General features: G+C 44.4%; 2 protein-coding genes across 4 annotated transcripts in view; one reads left to right on the forward strand and one right to left on the reverse strand.

The window, feature by feature from the left end:
* LOC119651725 overlaps positions 1–27,180 on the forward strand; it is a 613,458-nt gene that overhangs the window by 197,253 nt on the left and 389,025 nt on the right. The window lies entirely within an intron of this gene.
* The window catches only part of LOC119651726 (cGMP-dependent protein kinase, isozyme 1), a 59,031-nt gene continuing 41,215 nt past the window's right edge, over positions 9,365–27,180 (reverse strand). For 2 of the 3 annotated variants that reach the window (XM_038055453.1, XM_038055452.1), the window contains 6 exons: positions 21,794–21,963; positions 21,488–21,726; positions 11,071–11,382; positions 10,773–11,004; positions 9,632–9,981; positions 9,366–9,568 (listed from right to left, as the gene is read on the reverse strand). In XM_038055453.1, the coding sequence (XP_037911381.1) occupies positions 9,406–9,568; positions 9,632–9,981; positions 10,773–11,004; positions 11,071–11,382; positions 21,488–21,726; positions 21,794–21,963 (1,466 nt within the window). In that variant the 3' untranslated portion in view covers positions 9,366–9,405. Of the gene's footprint in view, positions 9,569–9,631; positions 9,982–10,772; positions 11,005–11,070; positions 11,383–21,487; positions 21,727–21,793; positions 21,964–27,180 lie in introns of all 3 variants that reach the window. The other variant, XM_038055450.1, reaches the window with a different exon arrangement.

The following is a 27,180-nucleotide window of genomic DNA, read 5'->3' on the forward strand; positions in this document are numbered from 1 at the left end:
CACAGTATACTTGCCAACCATCTTCTTTAAGGTCGATCCTCAATTATTTCTACCCAGAAAATTGCTGGATACAACACTGTTTTATCTAGCATGAACCTTTTTGGTTGCTTGGGCCCAGTAATTGCCTCTTCTCCCTCCTGCCGCACAAGGAAACAGCTTTTGATTGCTAGCTTTTCGTTTATTACTACCCGAGGGTAATTTACTGGCGTTGTCAGACTCAACTTTGATTGAGAGGATTCCCTTATCCATACTGATAAGTGATCCCTCTGTGTTATGGTGCGATAGTTCGAACCGAGTTTCTGTTCTTTGAGAATTCCGAGAGATTCGTTTCGTGCTCATTTGACGTTCTGGAGAATCCCAGGAAATTTCAAGTGAAGCGCGGCGTCATATTCAATGCCCTACAATAAAGTTCCTACCAATTCAGGCGCCGTATCTCCGTGTTCTTTAATTTTCTAGTGCTTCCATTTCCTAGTGTTCCTTAGGTGAGATTTTCGGGGGATATCCTTGCATCGACAATAGACTCTGCTACTTTGGATTTATATTAATATTCTTGCACTGGTATAGTATTACGAATAACTCGTTTCACTATTGTGTTCAGCCAGGATATTAGTCTATAGATAGATACATATGATTTACACAATGGTTTGCCACTTCTGAAAACAAGATAAGCAAGTGTTATTTCCACTGTTCATATCTCTCTTTTAGGAAGGCAATGAGAGCGTTGATACCGGTTTCCTTTTCTACTTAACCACTTTATTGCGAACTCCATCCAAACCTGATTCAACCGAATGTGCAAAAGGTTATCGGGTAAACTTCCCCTACAAAGGATACATCTTATCTCAGGACAGCATCCTTTGGTCGTTCTTCCCACAACGACAGCATACTGCTAATTTGTAAGGACCTTTCCCTTGAGTTTGGCTACAACCATTCTACAGGTTCTTCCATTTGTTTCTAGATTCGCTTAGCTCTCTCCTCGAAGCTTTACATGCATTCGTTGCTCTTGAGACTTTTCCGTCCTATTGCTGTCCTGTAACAACACTGCTGGCAAATGTGTTTTAGTTCCATTGGCTTTTTTTGGCTACGATTTTCATCGCGACTCTAATTTTGTCAAGGATGTTTGTGGAGGATCGTCTGGTGTTATCAAGCAAAATGTTGATTTGCTCCAATACATCTAGTTTTCCGTCCCCACGTACTCGAGGATCAGACCCGAGTCTGCAAGGGACTCATCTGAAATGGCTGCGGCCACGAAGCCTCACCGGAGGTGGTACCATGGGAACCGGGACGGCCCTCTGGGAGCATTTGCTCATTCCTGGAGGATGTGTTCTCGGCCCGGTTATTTGCAGTTGGTCCCCTAGTGGGTTTCATGGTGGTTGTGGTTATGCCTACATCGCGGGCAGAGCTCCTCGGAGCTCAAGCGTGGAGTTGCGCTGTACAACTCGGGTGCCGTACCCCTTAGTTGCGATAGACAGGCCTCGCATCCACTGGTATGAATGCTGAGCCTGCACTCAGTATAAACCAGGACCGCTGTATTTGCATGGCGGCGTTCTGATTGTGGTCCCAAAATCAATCCGTGTCCGAAGAGGACCGTGGGATTATGCTTACACGGCAGGTACTCACGTTAAACCCCCAGGACTTTCATACATCTAGTTGCCCTGATTCTCCGCCATTTGCCACTTTATTAATACTTTCAGTAAAGCAAGCATTTGTCATTAGCAAGTCGCCAACAATAATCGATGGCGGTTGACTTCCGAACTACTTGCTCTGACATTAACGCATATTCCCTAATTGCCGAGCCATCACCCCATACCTCCGCACCGTAGAGCAGAACAGACTGCCTTACACCCATAAGGAGACGTCTGCTGATATAAATAAGGCATCCAACATTCGTCATTATTCGACTAAAAGCCGAGACTCCAGTTGAAGTCTTATCCGCGACTGCTTCGATTTGCTCCAACAAGTCCATCTTCGATTCAAACGGTAAACCAACCACGGTTGGTTTTGATTCGGCTACTTCGGATTTTTTCCAGCACAAGACTAAAACCATCCTCTTACCCATTGCGTTAATATGCCAAGTCCGCTGTACCCCCGTTAGGCAGTGCCTTCGGGAATGCAATGTCATCTACACAACCTACCAGGTGCAACTCTTCTAGCATACTGAGTCGTAGGAGACTATCGTAGGAAGCGTTCGAGAGGTCGATAATTTGCGCCGCCCACCAACATATTTCGCCTGATAGAAGAGTTTTCGCACCCCTTTTCTTTCTGGCTGAGTTTTCTGTTCCACCAAGGTGCGTCTCTTCATGACTTGACTGTCTTGGCCGGACAGTTGACTTCATATACATCAGCGGCACCTCTGTTAAGAGCTTACACCACTGTTTTTATCGCAATTTCGATCCTGAAGTCACCGCTCACCTATAGATGAACCATATTATGACTCTGTGTCCGGATAGCTGAGTGGTTAGAGCGCAAGGCTATCGTACGGAAGGTCGCGGTTCAAATCTCACTGGTGGCAGTGGAATTTGTATCGTGATTTGACGTCGGATACCAGTCGACTCAGCTGTGAATGAGTACCTGAGTCAAATCAGGGTAATAATCTCGGGCGAGCGCAATGCTGACCACATTGCCTCCTAGTGTACCGTTACGGTCTTGAATGAAGTGCTCTAACACACTTCAAGGCCCTGATCCAACATGGATTGTTGCGCCAACGATTATTATTATCATATTATGACTCAGGTGCCTTTTGTAGGATCCCCAGTCTGTTCTCCTGGGATTCCTTATTATTCTATCTACTTCCGAGTTACGTTCAATGTCGAATGTGATTATTTTGTGACACGACATAGAAGGCTTATCCGACACAGAAATGTGTATCTTAAGTTTGATGTAAGGCCTTTTTTCACAAGAAGAATATCAGATTACGGATTATGGCGATCTGCACGTGTCGTTAGTTTATAGGGGACCCTTTTGCCAGACTAGATGTACTCTTACATATAATTCGCATTGTCGAAACACAATATGATGCCTGAAACGCGAGATATTGCGACAAATCTGGCACCAGAAAGGCTTCCCCTCTTGAAATCCAAGAAAATTGAAAATTTTCACAACCCTTTGGTCGACAAAATTACCCAAAAAGGCAAATCGTCGGATTCCCATGAGCAGGAGACGGCCCAGTTTTCGGAAATTCAAGAATTTTCACGATACGATGTCGGTAGCGCAAGATATCATATTTCTTCGAAGACCTTGAAAGGCTTCTACCCGATGTGACTTTTAAAAAATCCCTGCTTGGTTTCTTCCTGTGCATGTTACGCAGGTATGCTACCAAATTTGTTATTGATGAAGCAGTTGCAAAGTTTGATTAGCTCCAGGGATCGAGAAGGAAGGGGTTTCCCTTCGACCTCTTCCTTGCTTTTAAAAACTCTCCACAACGGCGTTTGAAGATGCATATTTTGAAAAATGAGGAGCCGTAGAAATTTCTCCATCTCGATTGCTGCGTCCTTGGGAAGATAATCCGTCACCATGAGTGCTGCTGATACATAGTCCTCAGAGCATGTCGACAATTCCGTTCCCTTCTCGCCTGCCAGGTGAGGAACTATATTCCTAAGCCAGTCTGCCTTGCCTACCATCGCGCAGTGTACCAGTATAAGACGTGGTCGAAAGCGTATGCTGGTAAACCCGAGCCTCTCATCCGATCCTTCACACATCTCCATGACGATCAGGTTCCTGCTCCTCACGAATGAGTATTTGCTGCGGAAATACTTTTTGCAGTGTGGACAGTAGAATACTCTTTACAACGTTAGCATACCTAACAGTGTTTCTCTTGGCTCCTGCCTTCATCGCTGATTGCTTCGAGATTTGCCCTTGAACTCGGGTCTAGGTTTTTTGGGAGCATTTTGTGGGCTAATTTCCGCTGTTCCGCGCTTTCTTAACTTGATACTGAAAACTTAGATCTGTGCTGATGCTTCTTAAGGGCCCCCTTCAAAGGCCCCTCTCCTTTCTGACGTCGGATATGTAGCCTCAGACGTATCCTTGCTCGTCCCTGCCTTTTAAGGGGCAAAACCTTTTTTATCTGAAACACCGAACTTCGTACTTCGTACTTTTCTATTTGAACGAACCCGTTTTCCTAAGAATTTAGATGAGATTGCTTGACGCTATCTTGGGAGCAAATGCCTATAAGTATACTTCAAAGTACTGACAAGATATTCACCTCACCTAAATTCTCAACTTATCCTTAAAGCTTCCATAAATAACAATGGTATTGGGCGATACCTTAAAATTATCACATTCAAAAGTGTCTCCTCTCCTGATATTTCAGAATTTACCCCCTTTTTGTGTTAAATAAGTTCCCAATATTTCTGGAGAACTCTTCCTCTAATCCCAGTTCCTACTCTAGGGATTGTTTTAGAAATCTTTTGCACGCTTTATTGCCTAATTAAATTTCATGCGATTTGCAGACATAATAGATCCGAGACAAAGCACTATTTTGGGAGTCCACGCAGCTCCTTCGGTTCATATTGTGCTAAGCCGCTTTATGTAATATTATGAAATGTAACTTCCATTTAAATGCACACACACACTCCAGACTAGATGTTTATGTAATTATTCAATTGATTTTATTCAAAGAGCATTAATGTCCCCGAATAGCTGAGAGGGTGAATGCAGGTCCATTCCTCGGTACCAGCTCCAAATAATCGATACCGTGGAAGATGATTAATTACAAATTTAATTGAAATAAGAGGCTTATGGACCCCTTTCCCCAACCAGGTTCCAAGGATGGTACTGGAAACTGTAGAGGGAGTTATCTCGACGTATAACAACAAACGCTATTTATAGATTCTATCAGGGAAATTTCGAACCAGCGAAAGGAGTGGGACACCAATGAAGTACTAAGACTCAAAAATTATTTAGGATGCGATAGGGGTGAGGCACCTAATGGAAAGCCGAAACTAGAAAGCTGAAATATTTTTAAATTGGTACTTGGTGGGAGGTTTCAGGTTCACCAAATAGTGACTAGACGTGGTTCTGCATTTCGAATATGAGCTAGTTTCGGGTGGGTTTATGCAATTGGTAATTTGTGTGGGAGAAATTTGATTCTAGTCTATGTAAAGTAGGAGGTGCCAGGTAGTCTCTGAGTTCTGGCTAATGGATTACATTCCTTTAAACAGTTCAGACTACGCCTCCAGTCATGTTATGACAGTTTTTTTTTTTCGTGGAATGTTCATAAATGCAGGAACGATTTCTTGGATTACTTGTGTATTAGCTTATCTTGGATTACATGGTAGCTACCGTTGGGGTCGTAAGAAGACCCGAAAATGTAAATTTTTAGTCATTTGGAAATTCAAGTCAATAATTGAAGACTACGTGTCAAATGCATCGATGCATTATAATGGTGGAATCCACGGTTTCCACTCTGAACTTTGAGGTACAATTCCTTGATTCCTTGGACGACTTGATTATATGATCTCTGGATGCACACATCACCTTATAATTCAAAAAAGAAAGCAACTAAGACTTACCACTAGTCCGATTTCAATAAGTCATTTCCGGTTGCAACCGGAGTGGAAGTTTCACTGGCAAACCAAAGATTTGCCTTTTGTAGATTTGGTGTGTTTTCTCGCATGGTTCGAGAACGAAATCTGAGAAAGATTGCGCTGTAGATGAAAAGACATCCTGCCTGCAGAACCTTCTCCGTCACCCCTACCGGGAAGAGCCGAAGAAAGGGAAGCTGGTGACGTGGGCGCTACTGGGTTGATGCCGGTATGTGGAAATGGATCTAAGCAGCCCGGATACAGTGAACCTGGAAAGGCCCCAAGGAGGCGGCAGAAGAAGGCACTGCGAAGGAAGATGAAGCACCTAGGGGCTGAGGACATGGACGTGGCTATACCACTAGGTGCGGTAACGTCCAGAGAAATCGGACGCGCAGGAAGCGGAATCTTCGGCGGAAGGTGAGGATAAACTGTAAACCCCGGTGAGATCCACATTGGACACACCAGACTCTTCTGTCAGCGGTAATACGCCCAAGAAGCCTAAGACCGACACATCTTTTGTGGCCAACGCTTTATTGTGCTCCGCACCAGGGCTTACATCCACGTGTCCCGCTAGGATTAGGACGGAGGTGCCGGGAGGTGATCAAATCAGCGAGAGAGATCTCAATGAAGCTTGTCCCCATAGGAATACGGACACGAAGGGGAGAAGGAAGAGGACGTATGCGCAAGCTGCATCCTCTGTTCTGACTGCTGCCGTGGAAGTTGCCCCCAAGAAGAACAAAATGTCAGCGGGACAATTTACCATCTTCCAGGAATGCCTATGGAAAAAAATGCTGGAGCCTGGAACGAAGCCATGATTTAACAATCAAGGTTTTCGCGATGCGCTTCTCCATCTAGAGTGCACTGACGAGGCTGCCTTAAAGTGGCTCCAGCAGGCAATCCCGGTATTGAGTTCCGGCGGTCGGCGCAAGTTCACTATTACGAACGCTGAGTTACGCAGGACAGAACATGCCAGATGTTGTTTACTGGGCTCTCGAACGAAGGCAGAGGACATCGTCCGCATGCTGGGTGAACAGAATCCGGGCATGGGACACTGAAGGATAAAGTTCATGAATGCCAGGAAAGACCAAGCTACAAACGTGAAGGGTTTCAACTTGGTATTTGGACTGGACCAAAAGAGTCTGATTGTACTCGACTTTTTCCTAGATAGATTGAAATTGAGTCATATCAGGAAACTGTAGAGCATCATCTCCATTTTGAGAGCGAAGAACAATGATGGTCTTCGACTCACACAATATAGAGCAAATTGCAGCATCTTCGGTACGCTATCCCACAATGGAGCTACGCGCGGAGGATAGTGCATACAGGGGAAGAACTCCCGTGTGGGGGTTCGGACTAGTGAAGGGATTACAGGGGACTACAGAGTGAAACCTATCTGCTAGCAATTTCTCCTATACCTTCCAAGGAACAGGCGGAAGAAAGGGAAATCAGATACATTAACGGAACTGACTTGATGGCAGTTCGAGTGATCGAATCTATGCAAACCGGACACCGCAAAACAGTCAAGGTGCTAAGTAGAAAACAGACGAATCCTCTGCGGGATGAGATTTTCCATGGATGAGGACATGGGAACTGCGGTACCTCGAATTGCGGCTTTTCTTAGAGAAATCAAACACGAGGGGATCGAGTCTCTGGCGGTACGGTGTGGGGGAAAGTGCGTCACACGCGGACTCCGGCATAAGCTTCTGTTTTCCACAACACATTAGACTAAGTTTATGTCGAAAAACATAAACCCGTAGCATGCCAAAAACCTCCTTCTATCTGCTGGCAGCGAGGCTGGGAAAGCTGCAGGACTTCCCCTAGATTTTTCTGGTGCAAAAACCCTGGGTTCGATTTAACACAATCTGTGGCATTGGATCAGTAATGGGGCTAGGATCTTCTACGATGAAAGATCTATATGAGCGAGAGTTTATGTCCTGATGTCAAGACGGTTAGAGGTAACCATGCTGTGACAGTTCTGTTCCCAGGACGTAGTTACGGTCATCGTACAATATCAGATAAATGGCGAGAGGAAAAACATCATAGTTGCCTCCGCTTATTTACCCTATGATTCTTTGTATCCTCCAGCGACGCAAGAGCTTAGGGATCTGCTAACGTATGCAGAATCAAGTGGTCTTCAACTCTTAATAGGGCGCGATACGAATGCTCAAGATATTTGTTGCGGTAGGAGAAAACTGGGTGGACTTTGCCTCCCTAAGATGAGGGGTACTACCCTTCAACTCTCCGAAGAAGTGAAATATCTGGGAGTCACTCTAGATTACAAACTTCCTTGGAACAAACATGTACAGGTAAAGATGAAACGAGCTCTCACAGCTTATGGGCTGCGCAGACGGACCTTTTTCTCGACATGGGGACTCAAGCCTCATGTGGTAATGTGTATATATATTGCTATCATTAGGCCGATGTTCGTTTATGCATCCGTGATGTGGTGGGCTAAGGTGAGACAAAAAGGTGTTCGCCATAAACTAGCCACACTGCAAAGAACTGGGCGTCTGGGTGTCACTAGTGCTATGAGCACGACATCCGGTGCAACTCTAAATGCATTACTCAATTTGCAGCCACTTCATAGCACTGCAATGAAAACAGCTCATAGACTAATTCGATTAGATCTATGCGGAAACAACGGATGTGGGGGCACAGAGCATGTTACTGGGAGTACTGAATCCAGTTCTTATAATGCCTTCCAATTCTCGTGTTCCTATACATATGTTTGGTAGAAGATAAACTTGTACTTAACAGGGTACACGAAATATCATGCCCGATCGCACGTCCACCCAGGAATCCTCTATGGGTCTGAGTGTTGATCGACTATAAAAGGCAATGAAATCCGTCTCGCGGTAATGGAGACGAAGATGTTGCGTTGGACTAGCGTCGCAACAGACCACGGCTTGATACGCTGGACGGGGATTTGAAAGCCTGGCGACAGTATCCAAACCATGCCTTTGATTGAAAAAATGGCGTAACCGATCACGACGACCCGACTCCGTTTGTGAACGGGGCAAAGACTTAAGAAAAAGAAGAAGTCACGTCTATTGGCTTGTCTGCGATTTGAGCTTCCGCCAATTCACGTTTACGTTATGTCATTGGGGTACGGTAGTCTGAGACAATAGCTAATCAAGAGTAGGACGGGGTGTGACCTAGATACTTGTCGATACGTTTCCCACTTGCAGTGAATGGGTCACAGATTGAGAAAGAGCGAGAACTCTTTTTCGGGTTATGCAATGCAATGGAAACCAGTATCCTAGGATGGGCGAAGAGTTGCATGCTTCGTAACTACGGCGTTAAACAGTGAAAAAGGGCAATCTGCTCCGAAAGTCATAGTGAAGTTGAAGTATATTACCAGGAATCGTAGATGTGGTTTACGCACTATGTCCCGCATAGGGGATTACGACTACTTCCCTGCGTGTGCTGCCGACTACTCTACCACGTCAAAGTAATGTCTATTCGGGGATAGAAATTTAATGTATAGAAATTCGCCTGTTTTGGTGCTATTTCCCCGGAAACGATCTGCCACTCCGCTGAAGTTTTGCGACCTTCAGGCACACCAAGAAGTTTACGCGCCTGACAAATATTTGCTGTCAGCCCTCTCATATATGCTGTGCGGATGCGTTGCATAAGTTAATCAGGTGCGAAATAACCCATGCCACTCGGATTTTGTCGCTAATCAGAAACATAAAAAGGGACCTTCCGATTTCGATAGCTTCATAAGCAAGTCAGTAGTCGTAATTCAGTCTATTTTATTAATTTTTTTATTAAATAGCTTTTAATCATTCAAATTATCTGCTAAATCGGTGAGTGAAATAATTTAAAAATAAAAAGGTAATTAAAAAAAAATGAAAAGAAAACTGAGAAGTTGGATTTAGTTAGCTTAAAAATCCTTGTCCCACCCTGACAGCTCGTCTGGTGGAGAATCCAAGGCTTCGTCATTTGGCGTAAAGTATCGTAAGTCGGTGTTATTCCGAATCGGCCGCTTTATGGGAGCAGGCATCGTTTTATTTTGCAGCTTATGCCAGTCAAAACCGTCAAACCAGCTGAAATTATAGTTTCATAGGATTACAATTTTTTTTTTCAAGTTTAATAGCAGGATCACATACCTATGCCTTTTTATATCCATAATCCCCCGCTTCTGATATCCCAATCTTTCAGCCGGCATTTGCTTACACAAATTCTTTATTAGATTCTGTGCAGGCTTTGGTATCTTAGCGGACATTTTGACAACCTCAATTCCACCTAAAATCTGCTGATAGATCTTCATCTCATCTCGTCCACGGAATGGTGGTCGTCCTGTGAGTAATTCATGAATTAGAATTCCTAATTCCCAGTAATCAACTGCCCGATCGTGTCCTCGATCGAGTATGATTTCTGGAGCTACGTAGACAGGAGTTCCAGCGAAAGTGTTGGTCTTCCCATTCGGCGCGATACGTTTGGCAAAGCCAAAGTCAACCTGAAATTATCATAGATAAATGGACATAATTAATGATTTCAAAAGAAACCTTACAAAAGTAAGTAGATACATATCATAATGAGTTTTGGGAATTTCTGGAAAATTTCTTTCGCATGGTGGCCACGCAACACCAGGACAGAGAACATCTTTTCCAGGTGACTGCCTGAGCGGGAAAAATTTTCATTTGTCTAACGTTCTCAATTTCCCTTTCTACGGATTTTTCGCCTAAAATGGAATATCTTCTCTCAAGAATTCACAGTAACGTGACATTGTCTAATTCTTATTAAGTAGAAATTTTATTTGGAACGGTATGCGAGCATTTTGCGTCCCTAGGCTGTGCCGACTCTATGTCAAGTTCAGCCTGTATTTTTCTCAGCTTTGTTAATATTACGCAAGGCATGACTTCAAAGGCTGTCAGGAACACGTTCAAGCCAAGGAAAAAAATCACTTTTAATTAGCTCATATATAAGCAGAATTATTCCCGCTCATAATGACTCCAACGCACCTGCGCCTCCAAGTCACAGGCGACCCTCGTGAGTACTACGTGTGTATTCCGGCTCTTCCGTCTCCAGGATATTAATGCGAACACAAATGTTTTAGAATGAAGAAAATTTCTCTTGTTGGGTCACGTCCTTTTTTCACTCCATCCATTAGGGGATAAAATGAAAAACCACAAGGACTGGAGCTGTTCTGCAATGGAGCCGAGAATGAGCTCTCGTACTCTTTTTTGAACGACCAAGGTAAAATTACGCGTAGATTAATTCTTAGGTGACTAAGATCCTTGCACTTACCAACTTACAATATCCATCTGGTGTGAGCATTAGGTTTTCCGGCTTCAAATCGCGGTAGATGATGTTCCTTTCGTGCAGGAACTCAAAGGCTTCCACAACACATGCTACTATGAATTTAGCTGTTCGCTCGTCGAAATATTGACGTTGATGCATTATGGTCCACACATCCCCGCCTAGACATGCTTCCATTAGGAAGTAGACGCATTTATTATCGCGGAACGTAGTATATAGTCTAGAAAGAAAATTAATTTAGGCACATGTCGCTGGAAGGCAGGATAACGGCAGAGAGATGACTTACTCGACGATGAATGGGCTGTGACACATTTGCATGACCATCTTCTCGCTGTAGACGTGATCGATTTGCTCCTGTTTGATGATATCGATTTTACGTAATACTTTTAAGGCGAATGTTTGGGTTCCTTTGTAACTAACTAGGTCCACTCGACCGAAACCTCCTACTCCCAGGACTGCAACTCTTTCCAGTTCGTGTAATTGTATGTGGCTGTAAATGTTAGAGATATTTGATGCCCGTCGCTCCTCACTGGGTACGTGTCGGTCAATCGGTCTTTCCTTAAGTTCAGGTATCGTTCCCAGATAGCTTATGAAGGAGCTGTGAAGAGAGACAAGGTGAAGAGTTCAATGCTCCGAAATTTTGTATCATTGACCAAGGGTGCATGAATTTGAACATGTAGTATTTGCTACGAGAAGAGTAAATATTTAGTTAGGGGTTGAAAATTGGTATCCTTGTGAATTTGAGAGAGCCCTTTTTCTTAAATATGTTAGGTATTTATGCCCGTTTTGAACTTCTAATTTTCCAATTTTCTATATTTTTTCAATCTCTCTGGCGAACATTCGATTTCAGTGGGACTCATTGAATTTTCAAATAAACACATTTCGACTTTTCTCAGACGTATTTTAAGCAGAATCCTAGGACAAAAAGGAAATACCGCCTTTCAATGATCTAGTTATGCCATCCTATAGAACCTACTGTCCCAGAATGGTCGGCGTGTGGATTGTTGTTGTGCTACGTGGCGTACAGCTACAGAGGAAGAGTGCATGCTTCTTGGAAAATCGGGGGTCTGAAAATTTGCAGTGATAACGCTTTATGGCAACCAATATTATAGAGATGATGGTCCAGCCTTAAACACGGACTAATTTTGCTATGATGACTTTTCATTACCATTGAAAAGTTCATCTTGAAGACCATCATATTTCCCGAGGCCATCATTACCTTCTTATACATTCGTGGAGTTTAATTTCCCAGGATTTGGACAACATTTGGTACAAAGGGGTGAGTTTCTAACCGTCTATGTTTGACGCTAAGCGCACAATCCTAGCCATTATACTATCCCCCAAAATCGCATATTCAAGGCCTTCGCCTGCTTTGTTCGCTGGCTTTGATGAATCTGAAAATATTCTCCCCGGACAGAGGGTGTGCAAATGCTTCTTTGAAAAACACCTTTTAGGGATATGTTTGTCTGAGATCTCATCAGGCCCAGCAGCTGCATATGAAACTCAGGGCCGTCTTCTCCTCCTCTTCACATTCATCATCATCATCAACGGTGCAACAACCGGTATCCGCTCTAGGCCAGCCTTAATAAGGAACTCCAGACATCCTGGTTTTGGCGCCGAGGTCCACCAATTCGATATCCCTAAAAGCTGCCTGGCGTCCTGACCTACGCCATCGCTCCATCTCAGGCAGGGTCTGCCCCGTCTTCTTTTTCTACCATAGATATTGCCCTTATAGACTTTCCGGGTGGAATCATCCTAATCCATACGGATTAAGTAACCAGCCCACCGTAACCTGTTCAGCCAGATTTTATCCACAACCGGACGGTCATGGTATCGCCCATAGATTTCCTCGTTATGTAGGCTACGGAATCGTCCATCCTCATGTAGGGGGTCAAAGATTCTTCGGAAGATTTTTCTCTCGAACGCGGCCAAGAATTCGCAGTTTTTTTGCTAAGAACCCAGGTCTCCGAGGAATAGATAAGGACTGGCAAGATCATAGTCGTGTACAATAAGAGCTTTGACCCTATGGTGAGACGTTTCGAGCGGAACAGTTTTTGTAAGCTAAAATAGGCTCTGTTGGCTGCCAACAACCGCGCGCAGATTTCATCGTTATAGCTGTTATCGGTTGTAATTTTCAATCCTAAATAGGAGAAATTGTCAACGGTCTCAGAGTTGTAGTCTTCCATTTTCATTGTTTTCGTTTGGCCAGTGGGACTCGATGTTGTTCGCTCTTTTGGTTTTGAAACTGATGTTGCCACCATATACTTGGTCTTGCTTTTATTAATGTACAGCCTAAGATCTTGGGCCACCTGGCTGTGCTGTCATAAGCAGCTTTAAAGTCTCTTCATATTACCGGGGCCAATGTCCTAATTTTGTCTGCCTTAGTTTAGGGGTGGTCATAGGTAGCGATGAGAAAGACGGGGCGGCAACCCTGTTCGCCAAACCAAAACCAAGTGGTCAAGGAGAACCTCCATAGTGGTGGCATCAGGAGACGCTGTTCTCATTTTGGCTTGTCAATCAGGGCGATCAGACCCGAGTCTGCACGGGGACTCATCTGAAGTGGAAAATTGGTCACAAAACCTCACCATGGGTATACTGGTACCATGGGAACCGAGATAGTCCCTGGGCTCTCATACTTCGGGTGAACTCCCATTGTATGTGAGCTCGGTTATTTGCGGTTGGCCCCCTAGTGCGAGCTTCATGGGGGTTGTTGGTTATGCTCAAGCGAGAAGAGACCTTCGGGCCTCGGCGTGGTGTTACGTTTCAACACGGGTGCCGTACTCCTTAGTTCGGTAGAGATTTAGGTAGGTCTTGCACCACCAGTATGAATGCTAAGCTATGCACTTGGTATAGACTGGTACCGTTGTTGCTTGTCACAGCGGGGCTCTGATTGTGGTCATAAAATCAATCCGTGTCTTAAGAAGACCGAGGAATTAAGACATCTAGACAGGTGGGGGGTTTTACGTGAACCCTCAAAGAGTCACTGTCTTAGTTTAGGGAGGAATGGCTTGACCTACTTGGGCGTTTTTGTCCCACTTCTACCGACCTCTTGTCCCATTCCTTAAGAGACACCAATAATGTCACTCTAGTGGTGCTAGCCAAAGATTTTCGTCTGTCGGAAAGAACATAAATTTCTTTATTTGGCTACGTGAATCATTATTATTCTTTTCTTCCAAGTAGACTTGACAATGAATGACCGGATGCACCGAAGTCAGACCTTGCCATTGTGGACCCAGATTCTTGGCGAGCCAGTCTTTGAGATTCCTAATTACTAGCGAAGTCTAAGTGCTCTGCCACCACATCAAGAATGTTTCGTTCGGTCGTCAGATGCAACAGCAACTGTTGGCACCAGAACACCAGAGCAATCAGTAGAATTTCTGATATTGTCCCTCAATGCTGGCTTACCACCGCTGATAAACATAACCAGCCCAGCCTTCCTAGCACTCAGCGTGCGTCCGTTATATACGTTATATACCAGGAGCCATAACGGAATAGAGAAAACCCCTCCTATGAAAGCCCACCGGACATGCTAGAATAGTCTTCCAATCGACCAATATGTGGATCCTTCTTCGTTCAAGCTCCGCTTTCTAACATCTTTGACAATCTGGATAGGTTTCTGGCCCTTAGGAGACTATTCCATATAAGGCGATGGTTGGTCCCGATAATTCGAACCCCGTTGCTCTACACTAGTGTCCAGTTTGCCTGTACTTCCCCCGTGAAACAAGTGCATTCACTATCCAACTTTTTTAATCGCAGTCTGGCCTACCATAACTAAGACTGCTTCGCTTGATATTACTCTAAAGGTACGGAGAACTATAAGAGACTCGGTACATCCTTCAATATAGTTCACAACATTTCAACTTCGAACGCTCTCCGCCTCCGCCTTAGCCCACAGACTATAATATTTTTGCAAGTGCCGTGGTAACATTGGTCCTTTTTCATGAATGTACTTTCTCTAATATTTCGGGTTTAGGCGTCACTTCCAGTTTCTGTGAATAAATTATGCCATCCAACCTACGTCTACAAATATTCTCTCGAGTTCCTCTGCGGCAAATGAAGGTATTCAAAGAGGTACGTCACCCTCTGCCTCCCGGACTTTTCGTGGTGGAAGAGCTGATGGATATGGTTTCTTTCAAAAGGCACAGACACCTTGCCTGTGGCATCTTTACGCTTACCATTCGTAAACTTCTAGTAATCCGTAGCTCAGTTGCTTAAAACTTAAAACTCTGCTTCTGATTCAGTATTAGAGTCGTTTTTCGCAGAAGTTGCCACAGCAGTATTATGTTGTTGTCTAATCGTTACCTCCCCAAATAGTTTCTGTCTGCTACATTGTCGGTTAGGGGCATTCGCTTTCTGTCATGGCCATCTCTTTCCTGCATACCCACAACTGAGTGCGTTCTTCACACAAATTAGTCACTCCACCACAGTAGCCCCCAGCTGAAATCAAAGGAACTGGCTCCTTCACGTCAAATGAAACAAGTCAAAATGGGCTTTCTGCCTGTAGAAAGGGTTTAGTCGGGCCAGGAATACCCTCTTGATTGTGTCCTTAACGTTGACGTTAAAATGGGGTGAGCCGCGCTCGAGGACCTCGAAAGAGCATTCAGGAGGCGTCCTTCCTAATTAAACTTTGCGTGCAGGTGTCGAGATCCCCGGGCATGTCGTCACGATTCTCGCATGGTTGGTGGGTGGTGACGGCTTCCGCTTTCACAATGCAACAATCTGGTAGTGTTAAGGTGCGTGCTATGTCGAGAACAGCTTCGATGTGGGGTCTCAGGTTTTCCCCGTATATCAGCTCGAATTTTTGGTGTCGGGACCAAAAAGGGTCATTTTGGACTACTTTAGCGGCTTCCAGCGTCTTGTTCGCGGTTGTTTGCCAGCGCTTCAAGATGAGGAGTGTGCCTACCTCTGAAAAAAGGGAGACTACATTTCCTGACCGGGTAATGATAACTGTCGGCGCACAAAGCATGCAATCCAATCTCGAGGGAGCCTCGGAACAAGACTGCGAAGGAATGTCCTTCAGAAGTACCGCCTCAAACCACCGCATGAACCTGTCGATGTTTTTTGCACAATACCTTATACCGTGCGAATTTTGCAAAAGCCCAATTACTTGAAGCCACCGCATGAGCCCATCTATGATTTTAAGGCAATACCTGATATCATGCGAACCTTGCAAAGGACTAATTAAGGCAAGATGGATTGTGTCGAAGCACTTGGTAGGCCGAGGGAGCACCCCTACGGTTTTCCTCACATGCTTTCTAGTTTTGCATTTGCGCCTTGCGCTGAACTGTCTGGTATACGACGACTTGAAATATTTTGCGGGGACCAACCGATTCACTAAATCGTAAACGCATTAAACAGTTTGCTGTGGAAGTCGAAGATAGGAGGCTTATTAAACGTATATTTGGAGTTGGTGCTGAGGTCCTGAAGAAGTATATCTGCTTTCTACTCCTCCTCAGGCTCAGATGCCGAAGTTGCTGAAGGGACGCTTTGTCGGGTTTCTATCACAAAGCATCTTGGGTGACTTATGGCCCATGAAATTTGTGAAGCATCTGCCTTGAAGAGAATAGTGGAAGCTTTTTGTTGTAAGGCATGCGGTTAATAACTCACGATCGTAGGTGTTGTAATCCTGTTGGGCGGGAATCAGTTGCTTGCTCAGCGGCCTCAAGGGAATATTGGGGAATGCTACCCGGGCTTAGAGTAGGACGTGACAAAAACTTTATCCAAGTAAACGAAACAAAAGTGGAGTTTTCGTAATACAGAGTGGATGAATCTCTGAAAAGTTTGTGCCGTATTGCATAGGCCAAAAGTTTCGGTATAAACTCGAAGAGTCCAAAAGGCGTTCAAATTACTGTCTTTGGAATATCTTCAGGATATATAGGGATTAGATGATGTGCTTCGCCAAAGTCTATGGTCAAGAAAATATCGCAGTCTGCGATAGACTGCGAAAACATTGTCAGTGAGTAGAATGGAGTATGGGTCTGGAATCGTTTGAACATTTAGACGTCTGTAATCGTCGCAAAGTCCTCATTCGCTATTGGGTTTAGGACCAATGTTAAGTGACGAAGCCTAATAGCTGACGTCTTTTTCTTCAGCCTTTGTGCCGTTCGCAAGCGGGTTCGGTTCGTCATGATCGGTTTCGCCTTTGGTCCTATCAAATGCCTGATCTTGAGGCTCTTAAATCCCCATCCAGCGTATCAAGCCGTTCACCATCCACTTTGATGTTCAGACCAATTTTGGCAAGTGAATTCTCGTTAGCGTGAATAACGTGACCATACCATCGAAGACGCCTTTCTCGCAATTGTTCCACGATCAGTGCAATCCCATATCAATCACGGAAATCCTCATTTCGGATGTCATCAAAGCGTGTCACGCCAATAGTCCAACGCAACATCTTCGTCCCCATTACCTCAAGACGCCGTTCATTGCCTTTTATAGTCGGTCAGAACTTAGAACCATCGAAAGCGACAGGACGGACGACATTTCGGTAAATTTTGGATGTGAGACGTTCGTTGAAACGTCGATCACAAAGTTGCGGAACGCCACTTCATGCAAGTTACGCTAATGCGTTAAGTAATTTCATAACGCAGTTCTCCATTGGCGCTTAGTTCTGGGCTGGGGTTTCATGGGGATCGGTCGTCAAAAATTCAGTTTTATTCAGATTCAATCTGAGGCCGTGTTGCATGGGGCGATCATTCCATTTTAGGACAAGTTTCTCGAGATCGTTTTTGCTATTAGATGCTAGGAAAACATCATCTGCATAAAGCAGTTTATAGGGTGCTGGACGTTGGATGTCCCGTGTAACAGTGTCCGTAACAAAAACAAAAAGGAGTGATGTGCTCAACAGCTGCCTGGGGAAGTCTTACGAACACTTTCCGTGCAACCGCAGAAGTTTGAACTTCTGGTGATAAAGGGCGGATTTCAGAAAGGTAGGGGAACCAGTAGTGTTGATGTGGTGCTGAACATCATGCATAACGAACTCAAGGAGACCACGTTCGGTAGCGATATTGCGGTATTTTTGAAAAAGACGCGAATATGTGGGTTAGTAACATCTTCGAAAATAATGGAAATCTATGTAGGTAGGGATTCTTCCTGATGATCTAGGGAGTTGTCGTGTCATTTAGGGATCTGTTGCGCAAATCCATTAGAAATCTGTATTGGCATAGGAAATCTGCGAATAACACTGGCGTCACTATATATCTTATAATTTGCTCTTGAAATGTCGGGTCCGGATGATTTTTTGCTAATTGTCTCCGCCCGGTGCCTACCCAGCACTTTAGTTAGAGTCGAGGCTCGCCCAAAAAATTGTCTTGCGTGGGCACTTTCGAGGAGCACTCCACCATCGAGGATTCTCTTCCACTTCCTGGGCATAGGTGGAGAATTCATGAATTTTCTTTGTAGGCCAAAAGACAACCCCTTTCGAATCGTTGTAAAGCCTCCAGGCTAGCATACAACAATAATTTGATTCACGATTCATTATGAAATCACACAAAAGTCAACCCAACCTAAAACTTGCGACACCTTCACACACATCATAAACCTCCTATGATTGGCTTCTGGAATTTGTACGACAGTATCGTAATAATCGTTGGCGGAACAATTCATATTGGATCAGGGCCTTGAAGTGTGTTAGAGTACTTCATTCAAGACGTTACGGGACACTACAGTACACTGTAGGAGGCAATGTGGTCAGCATTGCGCTCGCCCGATATTATTACCCTGGTTTGATTCAGGTACTCATTCACAGCTGAGTCGACTGGTATGCGACGTCAAATCACGATAACCAGTGAGATTTGAATCGCGACCTTTCATACGACAGCCTTTTACTCTAACCACTCAGCTATCCGGACACTCAGTTCACTCAACCGCTGAAAAGGTGGAATGAATACTAGACCACGGTCCTTAACCGTTTAACACCCCGCCTCTTGTGGATGAAATGGCTGGTCAACAAAACATGCATATCCGGGCTGCTCCTTCAAGCAGGAGAGAAGTCATTTCGTAAAGAAGCCCCGAGCCTTTGTCAACAATTGTCTGGATCGTATCGTCGAGTTGCGCTGGTCTGATACAATTGCAAACGAGGAACTTGGTTGGGGCACAGCCCTGGCACCCGTACGCACTATGATCGGAAGGCGAAAGTGTCGGTGGATAGGTGATACATTAAGGAGAGGCGGCAATTGGGTTCCTAGCTATGCCATGCAGTGCAATCCACTCCCCGAAGATGGTCGACAGGTGGGTCGTGTCAAGTTCAGTTAGCGCGGAACTGTAGAGAAGGAGTGCAGGCGTTCCAGGAGCTGAAGCAAGTAATTGCGTGGTTTATATACCTCACCAACGGGTAAATAACAGCGATAGTTTTTCTAGGACAAGGCACAAGGCAGTCACTGTAATGGAAGGGTGACCACATAACGAAGCAGTACTAAAAGATACCTCTAACGAAGGAGGTGAAATCAGGGAAAAAACATATAAACTCTGAAAATTTGGCTTTGCGATTGGTGACTTGCAGGCAGTGGGTGTTGAAATGTCAAGCTTCAAATGTTACCCCGAGGTCTTGGATTGAATTCTGATATAAAAAGGAATATCCATCAAGAGAGTAGGGGAAGCAAGTGGGTTGGGATTTCAGCGAGTAGGACATCCAGTGAACCTGGCTGATGTTTTGCGTTAACTCATTAACAAAGCACCAGCGAGCCTGAGTATCCAGGTTTGATTGTAGGGGGGAAATAGTTTATAGGCAACGATATAGTAAGAAACAACTGCAGCTAATAAGGAATGAAGGTAATAGCGGGCCCAGAATAAAGCCTTTGGAGATACCAGAGAGGAAATGGTTACCGCTTCTTTTTCTCTCTTTCTCATTGAAAAAGCCGCACTTCGTTGGACTCCTGAAGTAGAAAGGGCTTTTTACAAGATGACCTCGCGCACGCTACCTTGCTTGTGTATCTTTAGGTTGGAGTTCCACTTGTGCTACTCACAGACCCTTCTGATTTCAGTGCTGACGCGATCCTTCAGTAACAAGTTAATGGAGTGTGGGAGCCGTTAGAGTTCTTTTCAAAGAAGTTTAGCCCTGCTCAGACACACTTCAGCACCTTTGACCAAGAGCTGTTCGCTGTCTAACTGGTTGTCAAACAGTGCAGAATCAGTTGGAATCGCACCTGTCCAAACTACTTAGCCAGTTGACAGTTGCGACGTATCTCCTCAGAACGCTTTACCATGCTTAAGCCAACTCACTTTTCCATCAGCAGCTTGAATCGTGGCGGGATGATTCAGAAGCCACCGCGCTGACTTTGTGTAGGGCCCACCTCTCCGGTTTCCTGACGAATTGCGTATGCCGTCAAATATGAACAACTATGATCCGGCTTTGTTCATCACCGAGTTACGTCAACATTTCCAGCAGCTCAGACCAACGAACAGGCAACGACAAGGTGAACACAAAGTGCTCATCTTCAAGAACTTTGCTTGCACGAAACATGGCTTCGTAATACATGACGCCGTCAAAGGTATAAACCAAATGCCGCACGATGATCCTTTCCCGATCATCCGCTGCTCAGAGAAGATTTTTCTGGGCAAAACTCACGGCAGGTAGTTAATATCTCTATCGACCGTTTGAAGCCTACCTATATACTTGGGGAGAAGATGCATGATGAAGGACGACCCATTCCCACCGATGATACACGACCTCAACAACAGCAGCAATCAGCTTTGCAGGACGACTAACAGCCAACGACTCATCCAAGAATATCTTCGAGTTTTGCCGATCGCTATCATGCCGGTTTGGTGTGCCTTGAAATCCTTTTCACCCTCAGTTTGTATCATAACTTCATCACTGGTAGAGGAGTACTGTGGCGCCTAGTGTTATCTGTTGATGGGTTTCGCGCAACACTTCGAAGTTTCGGAAGGCTTGCTCCTGCAACGGTCCGTTCACCGCTATGCAGCAACCCTCGATGCATCCTTCGAGTAGTACACGGCCCACGCTTCTTTCCTTCTTTTTGGACGAACAATGAGCGAGGACGGCTATCGACAACAACGGCTACTGAGAGCCTCCCCGAATTTCGACGCCGTGGACCTGAAAGCAACGATTTCTTCTAGGGACTGAATTTAGCGGGGACATACAAGTATTATCTCAAAAGTGGAACGCGTCATTTTAATTGTCTCTCTCCCTAAACTTCCAATGTGACGGTTCCTTTCAGGTCAGGTTAAACGTTTTTGGTACTGATGGTGGTTACAGTGGGTAGTCCCACACGCCCTGTCAGAAATCCTGCGATATTTGTGGGGTATTCCATTAAACAGTGTCTTCGATTTGAAAGGACCATAAAACTGGTGGTGCTCCAAAGCTAACCGCATCTTTCATCCTGTATACACGTAGAAATACAAATGGGTCGGTCTATAGATTTCAATGAAAAGCTGGACGCATATCTGTTCTGATATATTGGAAGGGCTTTATTTAGTCAGATAAGGTCCTGATTTCAATATGAGTCCACATTTTTGTCTGGTAGTTTTCTTTTAAGACTAAACAATAATGAAACCGAAATGATGAACAAGGAAAAGGACTTGGTTAGTGCTTTATATCCCACAAAGGATAAGCTCCTCAACAGATTATCTCTCGGTAATAAGCACACAAAAAGGAAATCAATAATTCCAAAATTCTGAGAGAAGAATCATTATCGATAGGTATTCATGAGTCATTTTAAATTCATGTCATAATCCTTTGTACTTACACTCGATCCAGCTTCAAGCATTCTGCTCCTGGTGCATCTGCATAGACGCTAGCCATCCTTCGGTCCTCGTTCAACAACGCCTGTTCACCAAAGTACTCTCCACGTTTCCGTCTACCAACGACCCTCTCGCCTCCACCTTCCACGTTTTTCTTGATTGTCACGCTACCTCCTCGAATTATGAAGAAATCATTTCCCACGTTTCCCTGCCGCACAATGCACGTGTTTGTCGGGAAGAACACCTGAAAATTTCAATTAACCATTTTCAGCATAAATAACTATAATTCGATGACATTATGCGACCCGTACCCGCTTCAGTAGATCCACGACGCGCAGTAAAATCTCTTCTGGAAGGTCTTTGAGGAGCGGGACCGACCTTAAAAAATTCAAATTCTCCTCTCGTTCTCTGCTACCCAAATTGACCATAATTGTGCGAAATTTGGTACGCTCGATCTTCCACACTTTCGCCTGGGAAGAAGCTGAAACAAGGACACAAAAAAAGGAACAAAATTAATTCGAAATTAATTAAAGCTTCGGACAATGGACGGCAAATTGACGAAATTCGAAGCTAAACGAAATTCTTTTAATGTCGACCTTAAAAATGGGAGACAAGTGGAGCAGTGGCTCGAAATCGGGATGAGTAAGGTCGAACAAGCTCTTGCCAAATTATATGATTATCGATCTCTCTTCTGAAACTTTTATATCAAAGTAACGTTTCCATCCCTCCTTACTAGTGGGGAGGGGAAGCCAGTTCAGACGCAATTGCATTTTTATTTCTGTGAAGCAGGAGATCTGCGACTCACGAAATCGATTATTTTCCTTTCCATGACGTATTTTCAGTCCCGAAACGTTTCAAATGCGGCTATTGTAGGTTTTCCACCCCCAATACAAATGAGAAAATTAATTACAATTTGGAAACCTCCAGTGCACGTTGTTGCCTCAAGTCCAATTTATATTTAAATTTAAGATCAATGAATGTTGCGAGAAGAAAAAATTGTTGGAATTGGGATGCTTTCATGGAAATTGTTGCTTGTTTGGAAGCAAAAAATTATGCAATTTGCACAAATTTTAAACTTTTCAGAAGGAAGGATATACACGTAACGAAGTTGGGCGAGGAAGATATTCTTCCCAATTTAATTTCTCCGGGAAATAGTTAAAGAGCTTCAATTTCGTATCTTTTGGAGCACTCCCACTTTATTCTTAAAAAGTATCTTTTTCAAACTAAAACGTCCTCGCACTTTTCGCATTTCAGTGTCGTCGTGTCAAAAAATGTTGCTCGTCCAAGAGACATACTTTCAGCAATTAAAGTGATTTTTCCGAGTGTACACTTGCTAATCATTCCGTCCGTGTGACTTTTCCATTTCCTTGCTATTCCTGCTCGTCTGTAAATTCATCTAAATGTTATTTTGCTATCAAATAGCTGAAAGGATGTCAAAGAATATGAAATACACGATGCCTCTGCTGGAAAACTGGCAGGACTTGAGGGATGGAGGGCACAGAAAAAAAAAGTCACGAAGAAAGGCAAAGAAAGTGGAAGATATGATGTACAACTTCAGACTTTCCTCTTGAATGAAGAGTCAAACAAAGGAGGATACACGTTCCTTATACACATTCCTTGCAGCCCTTGAGCGTATTTTCTTTGACTCGAGGGGAAGAATGGTTCTTTTTCGCTGTAGACACAGAAGTTCACAAGGCGCTAACAAACTTGCCGATGCTGTTAACGACGCCGTTCTTTCCTACTCCTTTTCTTTCCAGCCTTCGAACGGGACCCTGTATGGGTTCACTTATACATATACATGTGTAAATCAACAGATTCTGGGTTATTAAGCTTTATTCCAAAGTAAACGAACGGCACCAGTGAAAATAGCGTAGAAGAAATTGTTGCGCTGACTACATTTTTGCAAGGAGAAAAAGGATGTTTTTCGTTTTGAAAGTTGAAAGGCATTTGTTGGCAGCAGAACTGCATTCTTATATTTTTTTTTTTCGTACTGAGAAGGACTAATAGAACTGAAACTAGCGAAATGTTGCAAAAAAGGAAGTTAGTTTGATGGAAGATGCTAGAAAGTTGAATTCCTTGTTTTAGGAATTGAAAATATAAGGAAAACACTTCCCCTAAGCCAGCTTCCGATTTTGCTTCCTCTCAGCTCTTACCTAGGAAAGTTTTCTTTAGACCGGGTCGTTGGCCTTAACTTTTTCTATTCACCTTTACGAATGTACCGAATCCTTTGCTTCCAACTTCGAATTCATATTCTTTGAACCCCAGCAGGCATTGAACCCTCGATGTATTCATGCTCTTAGTTCCTTTAATCATTGGTACTGCTTCATCATATCTTTGAATGGAATGGGTGGGGAATATTTGCTGAATACCCTTGCAACTGAGTCAGTTTTATCTGAATGTTTGGGAAGGATTCAGGGATCATCTACCTTCTTGTGGACAAGATTAGCTTAATTGCAATGCATCCCTTAATCCATCCGGTTTTACACACGCAGGAAATGCTGAGAATAGGGCAGATCAAGCTAGAGCACTCAAAACACACAGTACACCTCAGCTAACCTACTAGTCCTTTTCAGGAAGGAAAACCTCACAGTTCCATTAACACAGAAGCTCAATAAACAAACAATAAAATTTATTCTGCAATCCCGATATATCGGTCAAGGTCTATTCAAAACCTGTTCCTTTGTCGGGAAGAGTAGACACGCTCCTCTGTGTCCTAAGTGTGGTTTCAGCGATCTTACCATGGTTAAACTGGAGTTTGTGTGAACCAAAACCAAAATCTCGTTGACTGACACCGCCAGTGGGGTAACCGCATTCAGCGTTTGCCATTCCATTAAAGAGAGGTAACCTTTTGATCTGGTTCAGTGATAACTCAAGTCACAACTGTTATGGCAACTGGAAATTTTCATATCAATGCCAATTTGCTGGTGCCTTACAACCGCAGGGCACCAAAAAATCGACTTTGTCAAAGATTGTCCCAAGCCCATTCAAGAAAGGAAGAGGGACGGGTTAGTTAGTTAAAATGTCCGTGAATTACCGAGACATGTTATCCACTGTACGCTTATCACAACTTTATCACACTAAAATAGTCACTCCCTTTGAATTCCCCCTCTGCCACCATCGACTCTCGGTCACCAGTTTCCCCGATGACCTCAAGTCGAACACGCTTCCTGGTGGTGGCCGGGATTTTGTCGCTGTGAATAATAAAGCGGAACTGGTCTGCGACTCGCTGCATAGTCACGTGCGCGAATTGCGGGAAACGCTCAACGAATCTCTGGTGCAACAAGGGACGGTAAGATGCTATTATTACAAGATTATTATTGCAAATAAAAATAATTGCTTTCTTCGCAAGGACTTTCCCAGAAAAGGAGACGGCCATCGACTTCATTTCAATTATAGCGCCTGTCAATTTTCGACCCTATGTTCATGCGTTGCTTCCTGATCGACTCGAACGGGTAGGTGTCGGTTCTCCCCGTACCCCGCCCAAACACGTTGATACAAAAGAACCTACGACTGGCTGCCGCGAACGCCTCTCTCACAGGGCTGCAGGCAGGCAAACGTGAGTCTCGGATTGCGCTGAAAGTTTTCGTGGCGATTCGTCTTGATGGACATTAGCACCCCCATTTTAGGCGCAGACATCCTGTGTCACTATAGGCTGATGGTGGATTTACAAGACAAAGCCTTAATCGACCCCGAAACCTCTTTAAAATTGTCAGCAAAAATTTTCACCTGCGCAAATGACACCCTTTCCATTGTTTTCGAAGGTATAGCTGTTGGCTGTCGCCACTCCATATGGTCCCTAAGCCAGACAGGGAATGAAGGCATTGCGGAGATTACAGGCGTCTGAATGCTCAGCCAATTCCCGACCGATACCCTATTCCACTCATCCATGACTGTGTGCATTCACTGACAAACGGCTGCGTTTTCGCGACCTTGGATTTGGCCAGGGCGTATCACCAAATCTCTGTTGTTCACGAAGATATAGCCAAAACGGCTATCTGTACACCTTTCGGACTCTTCGAGTTCACCAGGACGACATTTGGCTTGTGCAACACCACGCAGACATCTAAGAGATTCATTCACTCTGTCTTACGAAATTTAAACTTCTATTTCGTTTGGATGGATGAAGTGTGGTCACCTCTTCGTCGCATTTAGACCATTTCAAGTGCACTTTAAACGTATACTTGAGTCCCTGCTCTCTCTTGGCATGTTAAACTTCTATCGTCGTTTCCTGCCCAAGGCCGTTCATCACCGAGCGGTCCTCAACGCTTACTTGTTTGGGCCCAAAACGAGAGATTCCCACGAGGATGCGTGGTCTAGTGAGGCCTTCAAAGCGTTTGAAGCAAGAGCTAGTTGATGCTACATTACTGGCAGTTCCTCAACCAGAGGCACACCAAGCCGTTTCTGTCAATGCCTCAGACACAACGGTAGGCGCCGCTCTTCGCCAACGGGCGAACTAAATCTGGCAACCGCTTCTTTTCGAAAGAACTCCACCCAGCTCAACGTAACTACAGCGCCTACGATCATAAGTAAATCACCGCCTACAATTCCATTAAATACTTCCGCTTCTCTCATGAGAGCAGGCTGTTCACCGTGTTAATGGACCACAAACCCCTTAATTTCGGGCTTTGGCACTAACTTTGGCAACTAAGCTTCATCAGCCAGTTTACTTCGGACATCCAGCACATGTTTGGAAAAGACAACGTCGTTCGGGACGCTTTGTCGCAAATCTCGGAGGTCACAGTCCCCGCCGCGGTCGATTATACGGCAATTACCGAGGCGCAGAGCTTCAGAGACTGGGGACGAACTCCAAATATAAGTTCAGGTAGTTTCCTAGACCTCAGACAGAGGCAAAGAAGGATTTCACGCAGTACACGATTTTGCATACCCAAGTATTAGGATGACGAACGGGTTATTCACTATAAAATTCTTCTGACCGTCCGTGAACAAGGACGTAAACTCTTGGACTAGACAGTGTAAGATCAGCACTTAAAAAAGGAAGTAGGCCCTCTGTCGAGAAGGGGCCGCGCTGTTTGGTGTTTTAGTCGTAATCATTATGGACTGGGGAATACAGTTTGAGTCTATTTTTTTCTCAGACTTAGGCAAGCTCCTGGGTTTCAAACGGCCCAGGAGCACTGCATACTATCCGCAGTCCAATAGGATGCTGAAACGTTGGCACCGGATACTAACAGTCGCTTTAATGGATCTTGGTCGTCCATCGTGGTCACAGTTATTGCCTTTCGTCCTCCGCGGCTTTCGCACAGCTCATCGTGAGGAATTTACGGTACGGTATGGGGGGACTTATATGGCAGTATTCACCACTTTTCTGTATTGCTCTGCCTTCTTTGCTGATAGCATCCAATTCGGAGTTGATTTTCATCACCACCAGACATTGGTATGTGACAACACATGTGTACGACTCCAAAGATTTCGCCAATTAAAGCATTGAGTTGCAAGCGGGGAAAGAATTTCCTCCACATACGGGAAACTGTTTAGGGTGAACCAAACCATAACAAAGGAATCTAGAGGAACTCCTTTGGCGTCACCTCTCGTTAGGCATTGTCAAATTCTTTAGAAGAAATCCGTTTTGGAATTCAAATTTGTTCGAAATTTTTTTTAACGCTGCATGTGGTATTCTGGAATATTGAATACCACTCTGATAAAAACTAATAATTTCTCCCAAATCCGCTCCATCCCCCTG

This window comes from Hermetia illucens, chromosome 3 (genome assembly GCF_905115235.1).
Source record: "Hermetia illucens chromosome 3, iHerIll2.2.curated.20191125, whole genome shotgun sequence".
In the NCBI taxonomy this organism is placed as follows: domain Eukaryota; kingdom Metazoa; phylum Arthropoda; class Insecta; order Diptera; family Stratiomyidae; genus Hermetia; species Hermetia illucens.